This window comes from Gopherus evgoodei, chromosome 5, assembly GCF_007399415.2.
Source record: "Gopherus evgoodei ecotype Sinaloan lineage chromosome 5, rGopEvg1_v1.p, whole genome shotgun sequence".
NCBI lineage: Eukaryota > Metazoa > Chordata > Testudines > Testudinidae > Gopherus > Gopherus evgoodei.
In genome coordinates, this window is record NC_044326.1 from 135,666,432 (window position 1) to 135,685,694 (window position 19,263).

The window sequence follows — 19,263 nt, forward strand, 5'->3', positions numbered from 1 at the left end:
AAGTGGTTTTTCAGGTTTACTTAACATTGAAGATTAGCTAAAGGCACTGTTGCTAGGCAGACTTCAGGAGGCAACAGAGAGCCTGCAGTTCAGAAGATAAACACCGGAGGGCACCCCAACACAAGAAAACAGGAACCATGTCTACCAGGACAAAAATGGAGGCCGAAGACCAATTCAAAGAAGCTGAACACAGGCGAGAGATGGAAAAACACAAACAGGAACTAGAAATAAAACAAAAAGAGATGGAGATAAAAGAAAAGGAAGAAAGCCTCAAACTGGCAGCCTTCCAAAGAGAACAGGCAGCCCAAGAGGCAGCACACAAAAGAAAACTAGAAGAAGAAGAGGTGGCCCACCGCCGAGAAATGGAAAAACAACAAAAAGAAATGGAAAAACAACAAAAAGAGAATGAAGAGAAGGAAAAACAGAGAAAACATGAACTGGAGTTGGCAAAAGCTGGGCTGCATGTGCCAGCCAACCCTAACAACCCGGCGCCAATTATTGCTCCACAGCACAGGAAATTTCCCACCTACAAGGCAGGTGATGACACCGAGGCCTTCTTGGAAAATTTTGAAAGAGCCTGTCTTGGGTACAGCATCCCCGAAGACCAGTACATGGTAGAATTAAGGCCACAACTCAGTGGGCCTTTAGCAGAGGTGGCAGCTGAAATGCCTAAGCAGCAAATGAATGACTATAAACTTTTTCAAACCAAGGCCAGATACAGGATGGGGATAACCCCAGATCATGCCCGTCGGCGCTTCAGAACCCAAAAGTGGAAACCAGAGGTGTCATTTCCCAAACACGCCTACTACATTGCAAAAAACTATGAGGCCTGGTTAACAGGAAACAACATTCAAACCTTGGAAGAACTGAACCTCCTCATACAAATGGAGCAGTTCTTGGATGGTGTTCCTGAAGACATCACACGGTACATACAAAATAGAAATCCCAAAAATATCGCTGAGGCGGGGGAGATTGGAGCCAAATGGATGGAACTGGCAGAAAGCAAAAAAGCTACTGTCAAGGGGAACGATTACCCCAGGGGGCACACAGACCATAAACCCTACAACCGAGGACAGCCAAAGACCCTACATACCACCCAAGTAAAGCCACAGATACCCTACTCTTCAACCTCACCAGTCTCCAGTAACTCACCTCGGCCCAGTGACCCATCAGATGGAAGATGCTTTAAGTGTAATGAACTGGGACATATCAAGGCCAACTGTCCCAAGAACACCATGCGAGTGCAATTCATTACACCTCCATCACACCAAAGATCCCCAGGCCCAGATGCCTCTCAAATACCCTTAGAGCGAAGGGAAAATTTGAAAGTGGGCGGAAAGAAGGTTACTGCGTGGAGAGACACGGGGGCACAAGTGTCAGCTATCCACCAATCCTTCGTTGACCCCAAATTCATCAACCCAAAGGCCAAAGTTACAATTTACCCCTTCATGTCACAAGCTGTAGACTTGCCTACAGCTGAACTGCCTGTCCAGTACAAAGGCTGGTCAGGAATGTGGACTTTTGCAGTCTATGACAATTATCCTATCCCCATGCTACTAGGGGAAGACTTGGCCAACCAGGTGAGGCGGGCCAAGAGAGTGGGAATGGTTACACGTAGCCAAACCAGGCAAGCTTCCAGACCCATTCCTGTTCCTGAGCCGTCCACAGAGGCCCCGTCTGTGTTACCAGAGACCCAGACAGAGGTAGTGGACCCGGATTCCATGCCTACCACTGAAACAGCCACAGCATCTCCAGTCCCAGGCCCGGAACTGGAACAGCAACCAGCACCAGCAAGTGCAACCACATCTTCAAACTCAACGCCAGTGGGCGCCAGCGAGCCAAAACTGGCAGAAACAACAGACAGCCATACCCAAAAGGCTCAGCCAGAGCCTGAAATACCCTCAGGTGCACCAGCGGAGAGTGGTTCACCAGCAACGGAAACAACCCCATCACCTACATCGCTTCCAGAGGGACCAAGCCCAAGTCCACAGTCTGAGGAAGAACTGGTGACCCCAGCCTCAAGGGAACAGTTCCAGACTGAGCAGGAAGCAGATGACAGCCTTCAGAAAGCTTGGGCGGCGGCACGGAGCACCCCACCGCCTCTCAGCTCTTCTAATCGATCCCGGTTTGTTATAGACCAAGGACTTTTATACAAGGAAATTCTTTCTGGTGGACACCGGGAAGAATGGCAGCCGCAAAAACAGTTGGTGGTTCCCACTAAGTACCGGGGGAAGCTCTTAAGCTTAGCCCATGATCATCCCAGTGGCCATGCTGGGGTGAACAGAACCAAGGACCGGTTGGGGAAGTCCTTCCACTGGGAGGGGATGGGCAAGGATGTTGCCAAGTATGTCCGGTCTTGTGAGGTATGCCAAAGAGTGGGTAAGCCTCAAGACCAGGTCAAGGCCCCTCTCCAGCCACTCCCCATAATTGAGGTCCCATTTCAGCGAGTAGCTGTGGATATTCTGGGCCCTTTCCCAAAAAAGACGCCCAGAGGAAAGCAATATGTACTGACTTTAGTGGACTTTGCTACCCGATGGCCAGAAGCAGTAGCTCTAGGCAACACCAGGGCTAACACTGTGTGCCTGGCCCTAACAGACATCTTTGCCAGGGTAGGTTGGCCCTCCGACATCCTTACAGATTCAGGGTCTAATTTCCTGGCAGGGACCATGGAAAAACTGTGGGAAACTCATGGGGTGAATCACTTGGTTGCCACCCCGTACCACCATCAAACCAATGGGCTGGTGGAAAGGTTCAATGGAACTTTGGGGGCCATGATACGAAAATTCATCAACGAATTCTCCAATAATTGGGACCTAGTGTTGCAGCAGTTGCTGTTTGCCTACAGGGCTGTACCACATCCCAGTTTAGGGTTTTCACCATTTGAACTTGTGTATGGTCACGAGGTTAAGGGGCCATTACAGTTGGTGAAGCAGCAATGGGAGGGGTTTACGCCTTCTCCAGGAACTAACATTCTGGACTTTGTAAGCAACCTACAAAGCACCCTCCGACACTCTTTAGCCCTTGCTAGAGAGAACCTAAAGGATGCTCAAGAAGAGCAAAAGGCCTGGTATGACAGACATGCCAGAGAACGTTCCTTCAAGGTAGGAGACCAGGTTATGGTCTTGAAGGCGCAACAGGCCCATAAGATGGAAGCATCATGGGAAGGGCCATTCACGGTCCAAGAGCGCCTGGGAGCTGTGAACTACCTCATAGCATTTCCCAATTCCTCACTAAAGCCTAAAGTGTACCATGTTAATTCTCTCAAGCCTTTCTATTCCAGAGACTTACAGGTTTGTCAGTTTACAGTCCAGGGAGATGATGCTGAGTGGCCTGACGGTGTCTACTACGACGGGAAAAAAGACGGTGGCGTGGAAGAGGTGAACCTCTCAACCACCCTGGAACGTCTGCAGCGGCAACAAATCAAGGAGCTGTGCACTAGCTTCGCCCCATTGTTCTCAGCCACCCCAGGACGGACTGAACGGGCATACCACTCCATTGATACAGGTAATGCTCACCCAATCAGAACCCCACCCTACCGGGTGTCTCCTCATGCCCAAGCTGCTATAGAACGGGAGATCCAGAACATGCTACAGATGGGTATAATCTGCCCATCTACCAGTGCATGGGCATCTCCAGTGGTTCTGGTACCCAAACCAGATGGGGAAGTACGCTTTTGCGTGGACTACCGTAAGCTAAATGCTGTAACTCGTCCGGACAACTATCCAATGCCACGTACCGATGAGCTATTGGAGAAGTTGGGACGTGCCCAGTTCATCTCTACAATAGACTTAACCAAGGGGTACTGGCAAGTACCGCTAGATGAACCTGCCAAGGAGAGGTCAGCATTCGTCACCCATGCGGGGGTGTATGAATTCAATGTCCTTCCTTTCGGCCTTCGAAATGCACCCGCCACCTTCCAAAGGCTGGTAGATGGTCTACTAGCTGGACTGGGAGAATTTGCAGTTGCCTACCTCGATGATGTGGCCATTTTTTCAGACTCCTGGCCCGAACACCTACTCCACCTGGAAAAGGTCTTTGAGCGCATCAGGCAGGCAGGACTAACTGTTAAGGCCAAAAAGTGTCAAATAGGCCAAAACAGAGTCACTTACCTGGGGCACCAGGTGGGTCGAGGAACCATAAACCCCCTACAGGCCAAGGTGGATGCTATCCAAAAGTGGCCTGTCCCACGGTCCAAGAAGCAGGGCGAATCGTGTAACATAGCACTGGGGAAGAGGAAAGGAGTGCAACTAATCTTAGAAAACAGCAACTGAATGACGAAGAAAACTGCTAGAGCCCAGAAGGGATCCTAGGCTCTGATCAGTGAAAAAGCCTACAACAACCAAACTGAATACACAGTAAGTTCCCCAGCTTTACGGCACAAGGGGGTCCTTAACTTCGGATCAGTGAGTAAGGTTTATAGCAAGGGTCGGCAACCTTTCAGAAGTGGTGTGCCGAGTGTTCATTTATTCACGCTAATTCAAAGTTTTGCCTGCCAGTAATACATTTTAACGTTTTTAGAAGGTCTCTTTCTATAAGTGTACATACAGTAATAGTTTAGTTATATAATATAAACAAGGTTTTCAAAATGTTTAAGAAGCTTCATTTAAAATTAAATTAAAATGCTGATCTTACGCTGCCAGCGTGCTCAGCTCGCTGCCAGCATGTGGTTCTGTTCACCTAGGCCAGCAGTGGGCTGAGAAGGGCCTGCGGCCGGGACGCGGGCTGGCAGCTGGGACCCCAGATGGGGGGCGGGAGCGAGGTACAAGGGTCAGGGCAGAGGGCTGGAGTGTGTGGGGGTTGTAGGGCAGAAGGCTGGGTGTGTGGGAGGGTTCAGGGGTCAGGGCAGAGGTGTGGGCGGTGCAGGGCAGAAGGCTGGGTGTGTGTGTGTGGGGGTGTTCGGGGGTCAGGGAAGAGGGTTGGGAGTATGGGGGGGTCAAGGGTCAGGGAAGAGGGCTGGGGATATGGGAGCTGCAGGGCAGGAGGCTGTGTGTGGGGGGGTGGGTCAGGGCAGAGGGCTGCGGTGTGTAGGGGGTGTAAGGCAGAAGGCTGGGTGTGTGGGAGGGTTCAGGAGTCAGGGCAGAGGTATGGGGGGTGCAGGGCAGAAGGCTATGTGTGGAGGGGTTCAGGGGTCAGGGCAGAGGGCTAGGGGTGGGGGGGTGCAGGGCAGAAGGCTGAGTGTGTGTGAGGGGTCAGGGCAGAGGGCTGGGGGTGGGGGGGTTCAGGGCAGAGGGCCTGGGGATGCAGGGTAGAAGGCTGAGTGTGTATGTGGGGGTCAGGGCAGAGGGCTGGGGTGCTCAGCTCGTGGGGGTGTTCCCAGCCCCCTGCCCTGAGCGGCTCATGGCAGAGGGTTGGAAGGGATGTGCCCTGTTCCACCCCCTTCCCCAAGGCCCCATCCCTACCTCTCTCTGCAGCCTGTACGGGAGCAGCGAGCACGCTGCCACTCTCCGCCCTCCCCCTTGCAAGGGCCATCAGCTGGTTGGCGTAGGGAAGGAGAGGAAGGGGGGCAGGAAAGCAGCATGCTGGGGGAAGAAGCGGGGGAGGGGGAAGCTTGGCTGCCCCAGGTCTAAGCTTCTGCATCCTGCCCTGCAGGGGTGATTAGTGGGGCTGGGGGCCGGGACTGCGGCAGGCAGCAGCTTGCCACTCAAAATCGGCTTGCGTGCCGTGTTTGGTATGCGTGCCGTAGGTTACCCCCGTGGTTTATAGGGATGTAGGTTTGTTATCAGTTAAATGGGCAGTTCCAATGAGCTGACAAGTTTTAATAGAAATAGTCAAAAGCAGCCTTCAGAGGAATTATTGTGTTGTGTTTAGTTTATGATACTCATTTCAGCTCCATTGACTGTATTTTGAATTAAGAGACTCGTGACCCAGAGACCTCTGCATGCCAGCTGGCAGAGGGCACAGGAGTGCATAGAGTCTTTTTTACGGGAATTCCAGGGTCAGATGTACGTAAAATAGTTCACCAAAAGGGGCATGTGAGGTCGCTACAGAGAGCCACTAGCCCACTGGTTAACAAAATCACACCAAAATGTGTGTACAGATCAGATTTAAGCAGTTAAGTATCTATACTGAAAATCATGTTCCTAAGGTCTTAAAGTTGAAGCAGGTCACCAGGAGGTGACATAACTCAGGCAAGTTCCTTTCAGGCAAGCGGTACCAAATTGCCTATTTTCCTGACTGGTCATATGTGTGTCAGGCTTACAATTCACGGCAATGTTGGGTCTATTTTCATAGTGAGCCCCAGGCAGAAGAAAAGGTTTTGAAAACTACCAGAGAGTAGGGGGTGTCCTGTTTCTGACTAAAGACAGAGGATTGTTAGGGTATATCTGGGGGATACAAGGAAACACAGAGAGTCCTTCATCAAGGAAGCAAGCTAACTGTGTTTGTCTTATGAAAGGGGCATAGCCAGCCTGGCTGTGAAATTCTGTAAAGATTTTGGGTGAGCAATACTCTACAAGACATCAGAGTATTTTGTTAATTAAGTCTAGAATGCATGTTATGATTTTGTTTTGTACATAATCATCTGTTTCTAATATTTCTACTTGCTATCTTTTATTTGAGCTGTACCTATCTCATAGAGTGAGAAGGGACTATGAAAGATCATTGAGTCCAGTCCCCTGCCTTCACAACAGGATCAAGTACCCCCTGACAGATTTTTTTGCCCCAGATCCCTAAATGGTCCTCTTAAGGATTGAGCTCACAACCCTGGGTTTAGCAGGCCAATGCACAAACCACTGAGCTATCCCTCCTGCCTTGTAGCTCTCTGCTGTGTTAAATAAACTTTTACTTTATTTGACTATATACATAGGCTGGATGTTAAGTGGAGCGGGGATCTGAGGTGAAACTGATAAGCTGGGGGTACTGTTCCTTTGGAAGCAGCAAATCTGTGACTACTGCTAGTGTCCAGTGGACCAGAGGTGGACACACTGGGAAGAGGTTCAGAGGGTTTAAGAGCTGGAGTGTGCTGATTGCTAACTTGTAGAGAGACAGCAGGGCCTGCAAGGCGTATCGGGGAGGGCTTGTGTTGCCCCTGGTCAATGGAGTTGGGGAGCTGACCCTCAGCAGGCACAGCCAACGCTTCCTCACACCAAGGGCAGACAGCAGCGAGGGGCCTCACAACTCTGAGCATCCTTGGAAAGCATCACAGGGATGTTACTTGTTCAACTTCTTATTTAGTACCTGTTTTCCTCCTCTTCTGAATTGTTGTGTATGTTGTTATTTTAGTCAATCTAGAGCATTTACCAATGTCAGTTATGCTGCTTCCCCTCCAGGTACTGAACAATCATTAAAACTTGTCCACAGATAAGCATGTCAAATTATCAACCCACAGTCAATCCACCCATTTGTCCTGCTGACAAACCAAGTCATTACAATCATTTCATGCCTTTTTCCCCTCAAGTGTTCTGCGGGGAGCATGTGATGGATGGATCATGTGATTAGTGATCAAAAATTCCCTCTCCTTCAGCGTGCCTTGCTCTTGGTTGTTGGAGTCCTCCTGTTCCTCCCTCTTCTCCCAGGGGATTGCGCTAGTGCCCTCATCTTCTCTGTCAAAAAACCATGATGTGCACATTACTTTGCAGATCAACACACTCTTCCAGATACTCCGATCTCACTGTATAAAGCTGCACCTCATTCTCTTGACACATGGGGACTCACTCTGCCTTCCTGCTTTTCCCACTCATTTTGGCAATAAAAAACTCTCTCCAGACAGCAGTTTACTGTGATCTGCCTCCCGCTAGCAAAAGAACACAGGTGTGAGGGCAAAGCTTTGCTGGCAGATGCTGCTGTCTGCATAGGACCAGTCACACGGGGATGATTGAGAATAGCAAACGTACGTAACAAACCTAGTTTTCAAATGGCCTCTAGTCCAAGAGAAGTTCATACAAAATGTTCCACAAACACGCACATTTGAGAAGCAGCATGTTCTTGTGGATAAGGCACTGGACTGAAACTAAGGAGACCTGGCTTCATGTCCCAGCTCTGCAACAGCTTTCCATCAGCAGATTTCAAAGCACTTTACAAAAGAGGTCGGTATTTTTATCCTTATTACACAGATGGGGAAACTGAGGCACAGAGCAGTGACGTGGTCAACCCATCACTTACTCTCTCCGTGTCTCAGTTCACTATCCTTTCTCCATCCCTTGCCTGTTTAGACTGTCAGCTCTCACAGCAGAGACTGGCCCTAGCTGTTTGTTCGTACAGTACCTAAAACCACAGGGCCCCAGTCTCAGTTGAGGCTCATAGGAAGAACTGTAATAATGATAATAAATACATTTGTAAGAATCAAAGTCTTCTCATGACTCACTTCCAAACAGAAAAAGGCCAGCTCAGGCTGAAAAACAATTCACGGCAAAGAGTTCTCCCTGCTCTGTTTAAGAATGAACTAAAAAAAGTGCAATTACAAAGGCCCTACTTGAATTGTGGGATGATTGTCAAAAAATTGCAGCTCACTTGCAGACAAGCCGTGGAAAAGTAATTACCTTGTTATTTGCAATAATAAAGTCCATTATTACTTTTCCGCCATTTTCCACTATCGGCCACCCGGGACTGAGAGCTGGGGCCTGGGGCTGAGAGCGGGAACATGGGGCTGACTGTGGGGGCTCCCACTGTCAAAATCATGGTGGAAGCCTAATATTGCGGAATCCCTGATTTCCACAAAATTGCAAGTTAAGTAGGGCCTTGGCCAATACGCATTATAAAAGAGCTAAGCCCTAAGGGGGACACAATCATGACAACCAATCTGCAGCTGCCATCCTGTTTTGCCGATCAAGGCTAGCATAGGCACCTTTGGTCTCCAAACAACCATAAGCTCAGTTAACTCTTCCACTGCCTAACACATACAGTAGGACTAGTGTAAGAATCATCCTGCTGAGAGCTGCATGGAGATCCGGTGAGTGCATCTCCCCTCCTCCACATGTAACTGGAGCTCCTTGGCACCATCCCCCTGCACTTCCTAGACTCTGCAGAGGGCTCACTGCAGGCTCTAAGATCCACACTGGGGGAGGAGAGGGCTGGAGTAGAATCACAGAGAGGCATATCATCAACCCTCCAACTCCCCAGAAGATGCCTGAAAAAAATAATACTGTTCCAGGCCATAGGGACTTATCTTGGCAGCCCTTGTCCCAGGAACCTGGGAGCTTCCACAGCCACAGGGGGAATCCAGTAGCACTGGCAGGGGGTTCGAGTGTCCAATAAACAAGAGAAGGAATGTGGGGTCTTTGTACAGATGGCCGTGGCCTCTTGCAGATCCCCCCAGGATCGAGGTGAATCTTGTGGAATCGAAAGGTCTGGGAGATGGCAATCTTGCTCCCTCAATGAGGCAATTTGGGTTCATCTTTATGACGATTTTCAGTAAACATTCCCCTGTCATGGCTATTAATGCCAGAGGGGACAATCTATGTCAGTGCAATGCTAAGTCTGAGATTTTAAAACAAAAACAGAGAGAAAACTGTTTAATTCTCATGGCAGCATAAGCTCACGTGCAAGTGAATGACAGCTAGGGTGACCAGATGTCCCAATTTTATAGGGACAGTCCCAATATTTGGGGCTTTTTCTCATATAGGCTCCTATTACTCCCCACCCCGTCCTGATTTTTCACACTTGCTGTCTGGTCACCCTAATGATCGCAGGACCTTTCCTTACATGGTTTATTTAGAGGCATACTCATCAGTATAGGCTGACTGCATAACAGTGGGTGATGTGACAAGTTATTGGGCAAATACGGCACAAATATGGGTTAATGAAAACTTGCAGCAGCAAAGATCTTTTCAGAGCTATTAACGTCAGTCTCTGGAGTTTGCTAATCTCTCATGACCTCCTACACCACAAAGTAAACAACAGTGTTATAAAGGAAACTAGAAACTCCTCTAATTTACTGAAACAGCTTAAGTCACTGCTGAGTATTAGTGGGCTGAATAGACATTCAATAAACAGAGGCCAGTACGTTTTCAACATTCTTTGTATTATGTGTTATGATTTTCTCTATGCAGAGTGTTGCCACAATGGCTGTCTAGGTCTTTTGTATAGTGCTGAGAGAGGCTTCCAAAATCAGTTATTGGGATGGATGTAGGAATCACTGGAAGAAATTTTCAGGCCTGTGTAATGCAGCTAGTCAGATTAGATGATCATAATGATCCTTGCTGGCTTTAAAATCTCCAGCGCAGAAAGTAACTTCTTATTTTCAAAAGCCAGGCAGATGAAATTTTTATAAAATCTATAGTTGCCTGTTCCCAGTATTGACTGCAGAGTGGAGAGCCGCTCTAAATGGAAGAATAAATGTTGATATGTGCCAACTTTCCCCACCCCTTTTAACATGTTTTTTCTTATTGGCATCACTGAGACGTGTGGGCATAACAGAACCACCTATCCCCTCAATTTGTGCTTTGTTTTGGGTGGTTAATCAGTTAGCTAGAGTGAAAGGGATAAAATACAGGTATCTAGAGGGCACATCTCCACATGGTATTTTGCTCTTATGTAACCTAATCAACTTACACTAATGCAAACTTTTAATGTACATGCAGTTAAACTGGTTTAAGTCATTTTTAAAGCAGTTTAGCTTGATCTGATTATTTTACTGAATTACATAGACTCATAGACTCATAGACTAATAGGTCAGAAGGGACCAATCTGATCATCTAGTCTGACCTCCTGCACAAGGCAGGCCACAGAACCCCACCCATCCAATTTTATAACAACCCCTATCCCAGGATCGAGTTATTGAAATCTTCAAAACTGGTTTGAAGACCTCAAGCTGCAGAGAAACCACCAGCAAGCGACCCGTGCCCCACGCTGCAGGGGAAGGCGAAAAACCTCCAGGGCCCCTGCCAATCCGCCCTGGAGGAAAATTCCTTCCCGACCCCAAATATGGGAACCAGTATAAACATGGTTTAAAGTAGTTTAAATGTGTCTGCACTAGGAGTTTGCTCTGATGTAATAAAACAATTTAACACTGATTCACATATACCAGTGATGTTTGCTAATATAGATAAGCCCTCATATTCGGTGAAAGGTCTGCTTTAGAGCTACTGAAGCTAGAACATTCTCATGCTCTCACGCTTAGAGATTGTAGCTCATTATTTTGAGAGAGAGCTAGTCTCTTGCATGCAAGACACTGCCCAGGTTTAATGAGCTCTCATAAAATGATTTATTCCAGAATGAGGCAAGTTGGATTCACCTGGCAGCAACAATTTTTAAATCTACATGAAATGTCCACTAAAAAAGAAGTGGTTTCCACAGAAATGTCTATGCATATTCAGTTTAAGAACATAAGAGTGTCCATACTGGGTCAGACCAAAGGTCCATCTCGCCCAGTATCCTGTCTTCTGACAGTGGCCAATGCCAGGTGCCCCAAAGAGAATGAACAGAACAGGCAGTCATCAAATGATCCATCCTGTCGCCCATTCCCAGCTTCTGGCAAACGGAGGCTAAGGATGCCATCCCTGCCCATCCTGGCCAATAGCCATTGATGGACCTATCCTCCATGAACTTATCTAGTTCTTTTTTGAACCCTTGGCCTTCACAACATCCTCTAGCAAGGAGTTCCACAAGTTGACTGTGCACTGTGTGAAAAAATACTTCCTTTTGTTTGTTTTAAACCTGCTGCCTAATATTTTCATTTGGTGACCCCTGATTCTTGTGTTATGAGGAGTAAATAACGCTCCTTATTTACTTTCTCCACCCCAGTCATGATTTTATAAACCTCCATCATATCCCCCCTTAGTTGTCTCTTTTCCATGCTAAGTAGTTCCAGTCTTTTTAATCTCTTCTCATACGGAAGCCGTTCCATACCCCTAATGGTAGTGAGGGCTACAGCTGGGGATAAAGGCTCTGGGGTGGGGCCGAGGATGAGGGGTTTGGGGTGCAAGCTGCCCCAGGGCTGCAGTGGGGAGAAAGGAACCCCTAGCTCTCTCTCACTGCAGCAGCTTGGGCTGGGGGAGGGGCTTCTCCCTGGCCACGGCAGCTCCGGCGGGGCTGGGTTGGGGTGCCTCTCTGTGTAGGGCTGGGGAAATAGCACCGCTGTCCCAGCCCATGGTCACAAGCAGCTCTACTCCCCACAGCCCCTCCAGCCCAGAAAAGTTCAGGGTATGAGGCTGCCCATGGGGTGCTCCCCAACACAGACTCCCCACACCACTGTGGGCACCTCCAGCTTCACAGGCTGCTGGCCTAGTGGGCAGCTTTGCACGGGGTGGGGTGGGGCTCTGCCTTCTGCCCCCTGTGCCCCCTGGGGGAGGTGCTCATGGGTAGGTTCAAGCTCCCCAGCTCCCACAAAAGGGGTAAAACCACCCTTGGTGGCATCAGCCACTGGAATTGCACTCACGGCTGAGCCCGTGCGTGGTCACACACACCCCACGAGCCACACAGGGGATCAGCCTTTGCCTCACTAATCCCACTGGCTGGCTTGCAAGGTTGGGAGAGCTTGGGGGCAGGCCTGACACATTGGGGGGCCCAGGGCAGCATGGCACTTCATCCCGCGGTTTGCAGCTGGGTCTTGAGACGGGAGCTCAGGCACTTCCCGCTAACTCGCAGTTGCTCATTAAACCCACCACATGAGTTGGCTGAAGCACAATGGGCAGGGGTCGCCGCTGTTTGTCTTGGGGTTTTAATTCCTCTCCACTCCAGATGACCTGTCCCGGACCCAACCATGGCAGCTTCAGCTAGGCTGGGCCAGGGGAGGGACGCTTTTCCCTGGCTGTGGCAGCTCTGGCTGGACAAGGCAAGGCTGGGCGAGACCAGGGGAGGGGCACCTCTCCCCACCTATGCAGCCCTTGATAGCCTGCAGCGTGGCTACGCAGTTTAGAGAGAATTTAGGAGAGGACCTTCCCTTTTATCCCATGGCAGCTTACTTTGCTTAAGAGCCTTTGGTGAGGGACCTTGTCAAAGGCTTTCTGAAAATCTAAATATGCCATATCCACTGGATCCTCCTTGTCCACATGCTTGCTGACCCCCTCAAAGAATTCAAATAGATTGGTGAGGCATGATTTCCCTTTACAAAAACCATGTTGACTCTTCCCCCAACAAGTTATGTTCATCTGTGTGTCTGACAATTTTGTTCTTTACTATACATTTTTGCGGTGATAATCTTTCTATTTATGTGGTGGATGCCTCTTGAAATACACCTTAAGTAAAACCATTTTCATATAGTGCAGCATGACCTGCAGCTAGCTTAATGGCACTCACCCAGCTGTTCATCTCTGAGTCAGGGGTTTGATTTTTGCATTATTTTTAATGTAGGAAAAAGAGTACAAGGCCAACATCCTCAGCTGGTTTAAATCAGCACTTACACTAACACCAGCTGAAGATCTAATCTTAAAAATAATCATTTCTATCATGGCTCGTGAAGTTTTGTGAGGATTCAAGTATCCAATCTACCTGCCTATTTATCTGTCAATCAGACTTACACGCCCCACAACATTTCCAGAGGAGCTGAGTGCCTGAACGTCTTTAATGTATTTGTATTGTATGTGGGAATAATTGGCCAGTATCATAGCTCTCATAAAACAAAATTTGTTGTGAAAGTTGGATAAAATCAAGCTGTGTTTTAAAAAAGTGCAAATATACAAGTCTGGGCTATATGTAGTAACTTAGGCTATTTTATAGGATATAAACAGAGACAATTCATTCAAATAAAGATTTAGATATATATTGCTAAGGATGAGGAATCACAATATGACCCTCTAACTCATGTCAAGTAGGTGACAGAATCTGGCCTTTTATAAATGAAAATGCTAGGTATCGTTATTGTTGTTTTTCTTCTTGGAGCATGCATAAATTCCCATTAATGTTCTGGCTAGAATCAAAATGTTGGTTCCCATTATAGTCATTTACTGTAGTGCTCTGAGTGCTGTTTCCCTGCCTTCTCAATAATGTTTGCAATCGGTTCAAAATTCTACAACTTGCTTCATTTTTTCCCCCCTGTCCCCATTACTCTCATCTTGTTCCTTCCTTCAGCTGAGAGCATGGCTACTTCTGCTGCTGAGAATTAGGATAGAACTCTTTTAACATTCAAGACTTTATGAACCAGCTTTTCAGTAGCGTACAGTAGAGTCCCATTGACTTTATGCCAATTTAAACCAGCTGGGGATCTGGCTCAATGAATATGTAAATAGTGCTTCCCTCTTCTAGGGATAGGCGCAAGTCTATTTTGTCACATCACCCTCTAGTGCAACATTCAACATTGCACACAAGCCCTAAAACTATTACACAAACAGGAATGTGGCTCAGGTTATCACTAGCAATTTAATATTGACAAGTCTCCCATGTGCACATCTCCCATCAACCTCCAGTTCTTGGTTTCTGGTCCAGAAACAAGGACCGGATTCACTTAGAACATCTCTAAGGGTATGTCTACACTACGAAATTAGGTCGATTTTTAGAAATCTATTTTATACAGTTGATTGTGTATGTCCACACTAAGTGCATTAAGTTGGCGGAGTGTGTCCTCACTACCATGGCTAGCATTGACTTACAGAGCAGTGCACTGTGGGTAGCTATCCCACAGTTCCCACAGTGTCTGCTGCCCATTGGAATTCTGGGTTAAGCTCCCAATGCCTGATGGGGCAAAAACATTGTTGCGGGTGGTTTTAGGTACGTCATCAGTCACCCCTCCCTCCGTAAAAGCAACAACAGACAATCGTTTCGCGCCAGACACTAGGGTGATTAGAAGAGCAAAGCAAGGCACGCTGCGCATCAGAGAGGCTTTGAAAACCAGTTTCATGACTGGCCAGGCTTCAGTGTGACAGTTGTGTGTGTTTCTCCTTGATGCAAACCCGCCCCCCTTGTAGATTTTATTTCCCTGTAAGCCAACCACCCTCCCTACTTTGAAATAAAGTAACTATTGTTTTGAAACCATGTGTTCTTTCTTTCTTAATTAAAAAAAAATTGAGATAATGGACAAGGTAGCCTGGGTGGGGTCAGGGAGAAGGGAAGGACAAGGCCACATTGCTTATTGTAGCCACACTAAAAATCAAACTGTTTGAATGACAGCCTTCTGTTGCTTGGGCCATCCTTTGCAATGGAGGGGCTGGGTGCCCGGAGCCTCCCCCACCAACCCCATGTTCTTGGGCGTCCGGGTGAGGACGCTATGCAACATGGGGAGGAGAGGAGGCAGATATACAGTGGATGCAGCGCGGGTCTGTGCTGTTGTTGGCTTTCCTGCAGCTCCAACAGATGCTTCATTATGTCCGTTTGCTCCCCCATTAGCCTCAGCATCACGTCCTGCCTCTGCTCTTTGCGCTCACTTAATTCTTTCCTGGCCTCTGCCATTGAATGCCTCCATGCATTAAGCTGTGCCCTATTAGTGCGGGAGACTGCATGAGCCCGCATGAGCATCGTGAGTGAGTTTTTTTCGCCTTCTAATCTGCGATAACCTCAGGGACGGAAATGATAGGGGGAGCATAGAAACATTCTACGCTCTTCGATTCTGGGGGCACTGCATGGTCACCTGTGCTGCTGAGTTCGCCATGCTGACCAAACAGGAAATGAAATTCAAAAGTTCCTGGGGCTTTTCCTGTGTGCCTGGCTAGTGCAATGGAGTTCAAAATGCTGTCCAGAGCGGTCACAATGGAGCACGCTGGGATAGCTCCCGGAGGCCAATACCGTCAATTTTGCATCCGCACTACCCCAAATTTGACCCAGCAAAGTCGATTTTAGTGCTACTCCCCTGACTGGGGAGGAGTACAGAAGTCGATTTTAAGAGCCTTTAAGTCGACAAAATGGGGTTGGTTGTGTGGACACATTCATTTTTAAATCGACCTAATGTGGCTAAATTCAACCTAAGCTCGTAGTGTAAACCAGGTCTTAGATGCTCAGGCAGTCAGCTTGCCTAGCTAAAGTCTCAAGTTATCCATTCCTGGAGAGGGGACGGGAATGAGCTGTGTAAAAGGGGTATCTCAAGACATCCAGCACCCCCTTATTTCCCTATCAACCCATTATCCTGGTATGAATGTGCCATTATTGGGTTTTTTTTGAGAGTCACCCAAAATATTCACTATTTAACCTGACTTCTTTGCTGATATCAGTGAATCCATATTAAATGTGAATGTTTCCCTTTTCTTCTACTCCTCTCTCTTTGCTTTAGTTGCGTTTGGATCTTGGTATGATCATGTGAAAGGCTGGTGGGAGAAGAGAAAGGACAAGCCGATTCTGTACCTGTTCTATGAGGACATGAAAGAGGTGAGGGAGAGAAAGAATATAAACTCATGTAATGTTTTGGCCCCACATGCGTTGTTTGTGTGCATGAGTATAACAAGTAGGAAGCAGCTATGCCTATCAACAATACTTATTCAGAGAGCAAGAGAATCAGGCAAAGGGATCAGGCTTCACAGGTAATATGCTCAAGTTCTGGAAAGAACTACATCACAGCTGACAATAGGCATGTCTCCAAGATCCAACTCCTGTACATTCAAATACACAGAACTAGCCAATATAATTTGCAATAGTGCTATCTGGTGATTCCTAATAATATTACACACACATGGATTTGGAAGATTAGGGATCTCCCTTTGAAAGGAAATGCCAAACCCCTCCATTCTCGCTGTCCCAAGTCCCCACCACCTGGGCTGAAAAAGTGACATTGTACCAGCACCTTTTAATAGTTTCCACATCATTCTGTGTGGCATTTGACAAAGTGTCTTTCTTTCTAGGATCCTAAATGTGAAATACAAAAGGTGTTACAGTTTCTGGGAAAGGACTTGAAGGAGGATGTGGTGAATAAAATCCTCCATCACACCTCATTCCAGGAGATGCAGAAGAACCCCACTGCCAATTATAAGATGGTACCAAAAGCTCACATGGATCACAGTGTGTCTCCCTTTATGAGAAAAGGTGAGAGCCTCCTGACAGGAAAGGGGGAATGGCTGGTAACATGGAAGCAGGGCCAATAACAGCTATAATCTGAGGAAAAGCCAGCCACTAGTTCTGCTTCCATAGGTGGGGAAAATCTCAGGATCCACGTTTTATTCTTTACCAGCCAAACCTGGCTAATGATGGAGCTGCCTAGGAAAAACACTGCTCAAGGAGAAATGGAACTAATCGGGAATTAGGGTGAAAAATTGTCACCATTTAACCAAGCTCTCGTGAGCTCTCTGAAAGAGGCAAGAGACAGAAGGGGGAAAGTAGATTATAGAGTGAATCATTCCTTTGTTTTCACAGATTTATAGGCCAGAAGGGACCATTATGGTTATCATCTAGTCTGAACTCCTGCACAGCACAGGCCACAGAATTTCACTCAGTGATTCCTGGTTTCTCCTCCAGGTATTGCGGGCGACTGGAAGAATCACTTCACCGTGGCGCAGAACGAGGCATTTGACTCAGATTATAAAGAGAAGATGAAGGGATCGACACTGCAGTTCCGAATGGAGATCTGATGCAGCAGTAGCTTCCTTCCCCATCTGGCTTAGGTGTTTAGTTGGCTTGGACAAGGGAGAAACTGAAATTAAATGAGGGCACCAAAGCAAACAGCAACTATTAACTACTTTAGATATGATTTTTTCCATATGTTTCTATTTTTGTGGGGTCTTAAGTTCCATAACTGCCATTTGGATAATGCAGATGGGACGTCAAGCCCCACCCCCTGGACTGTCACTGGGATCAGTAATGGTTTCAGCTGTTGTGTGCTGAGATTCTCACATAACCACATGACTCCAGGGGCTGGGGCTTGAAGAAAACCCTCTAAATATCATGTGTCTTGTGGTAAAATCACAGGAGATGGCAATACTGAGGTTACTCCACCAGAGTGATTACGCAGCCACTATCATTAGCAAACAACAGCAAGCTATCATTGGGAATCTTGGCCTCAGTTTTTAAGGTCTCATCTACAAGGCCCTACACAGCAAACTATATGGTACCAAGTTTGTCTACTATACCTGAAAAGCTGAGCTGAGCCTGCTGTGACTCAAACCACCAGGTTCCAGAAAGTCTAGCTATGCCAAAACTGATGTGTAGACCGTTAGGTGCTTTGAGACGAAAAGCACTGTAAGAGCTAGATATTAAGTGATGCCCTCCAAAAGAGTCTTTCATTCACATTGCATATACATGTCAAACGTGCCCGCCTGTGAGCATACTCACACACACAGATTAAAGGCTGTCAATCTGAGTTTGCTTTCTACTACATTTGACATTGTCATTGAACCCCCATAATGTCTGGAGGCTGGTAGCCTGGGCGATGTGACTTCCCCATGGTTTTGTAACATGATGTGCCACATGGACATGGGTGTGGCCCAGAAAAGGGGCATCCCTAGACCATATGGCGCTCCAGGTGAAGAGTGTCTTCAGCGTCCCCCCCTCCGTTTGCTAAACTTTTGAATACCTTGTTTTTTATTGCACAATTTGCATGCATGATTTATCACTGTCATATAGGATGACAAATTTGCATGCTAGGATCTGTACATCAGTATTTATTCATGCCATATATAAGCAATTTTTAAAAAATGGTTTCCTCTCAGCTTATAGAAACTTTTCAATTTCAAGAATAACTGAAATGTACTAACATCAAATAATTGAACTGTGCACCAACATTGGGTGGACCAGTACTAAATAGTGTTACAGTAGGGGACAGCCTTCGAATATTAACCCTAGTCCTTTAGTTCAAAAGGCGCTTTTCTCGCCTTTGCCCTCGTACTGATAGTCTTTGCCCCAGGGATGAGCACTACTGCCTAAAGCCTGGTCTATGTTGTTCCGTTTCAGATATTTTCCCATCCATAGGTGCCGACTTCCCCTCTGCCAGGTTGGTGCTCGAACTCCCGCCCAGCCCCTGGCCCCACCCCTTCCCACCCTTGCCCCACCCCCATTCCACCCCTTCCCCAAAGTTCCCACCCCACCCCGCCTTTTCCCACCCCAGCCCTATCCCCATTCTATCCCCTTCCCCCAAGTCCCTGCCCCACCTCTCCTCCACCTCCTCCCCTGAGCACACCGCATCGCAGCTCCTCCTCCTCCCTCCCAGAAAGTCCTAAGTGCTACCAGACAGCAGTTAGGTGGCATGGGGGGACGAGGCGTGCTGGGGGGGGGGAGAAGGAGGCGAGGAGGGGGGAGCTTGGCTCCCAGTGGGTGCAGAGCACCAATAATTTTTCCCCATGGGTGCTCCGACCCTGGAGCACCCATGGAGTCAGCGCCTATGTTCCCATCACATTTGCACCTTGCTGCAATACTGAGCTCCTGAAGGCTTTTTTGGGGACATCTGTGGGGGAAAACGGACAGCATTAGGGACAGGAAAGGTCTTAAAAAGTCATCAAACATTACACATTATGCATGACAAGAGAAGTAACAGTATTT

General features: G+C 47.7%; 1 protein-coding gene across 1 annotated transcript; it reads left to right on the plus strand.

Annotated features, from left to right (window-relative positions):
- Positions 1–4,200: 4,200 nt before the first annotated feature.
- On the plus strand, positions 4,201–18,088 carry LOC115652826 (sulfotransferase 1C1-like). The gene is made up of 4 exons (XM_030565346.1): positions 4,201–4,355; positions 16,073–16,167; positions 16,638–16,818; positions 17,248–18,088. The coding sequence occupies exons 2-4, from the start codon at positions 16,159–16,161 to the stop codon at positions 17,358–17,360; spliced, it is 303 nt and encodes a 100-aa protein (XP_030421206.1). The 5' UTR covers positions 4,201–4,355; positions 16,073–16,158; the 3' UTR covers positions 17,361–18,088.
- The last annotated feature ends 1,175 nt before the right edge of the window (positions 18,089–19,263 follow it).

Bases quoted from the DNA above. Each gene is read 5' to 3' on its own strand.
- LOC115652826 (XM_030565346.1), top strand. The intron at 16,819-17,247 runs GTGAGAGCCTCC...TTTCTCCTCCAG, and splicing joins GTCTCCCTTTATGAGAAAAG to GTATTGCGGGCGACTGGAAG.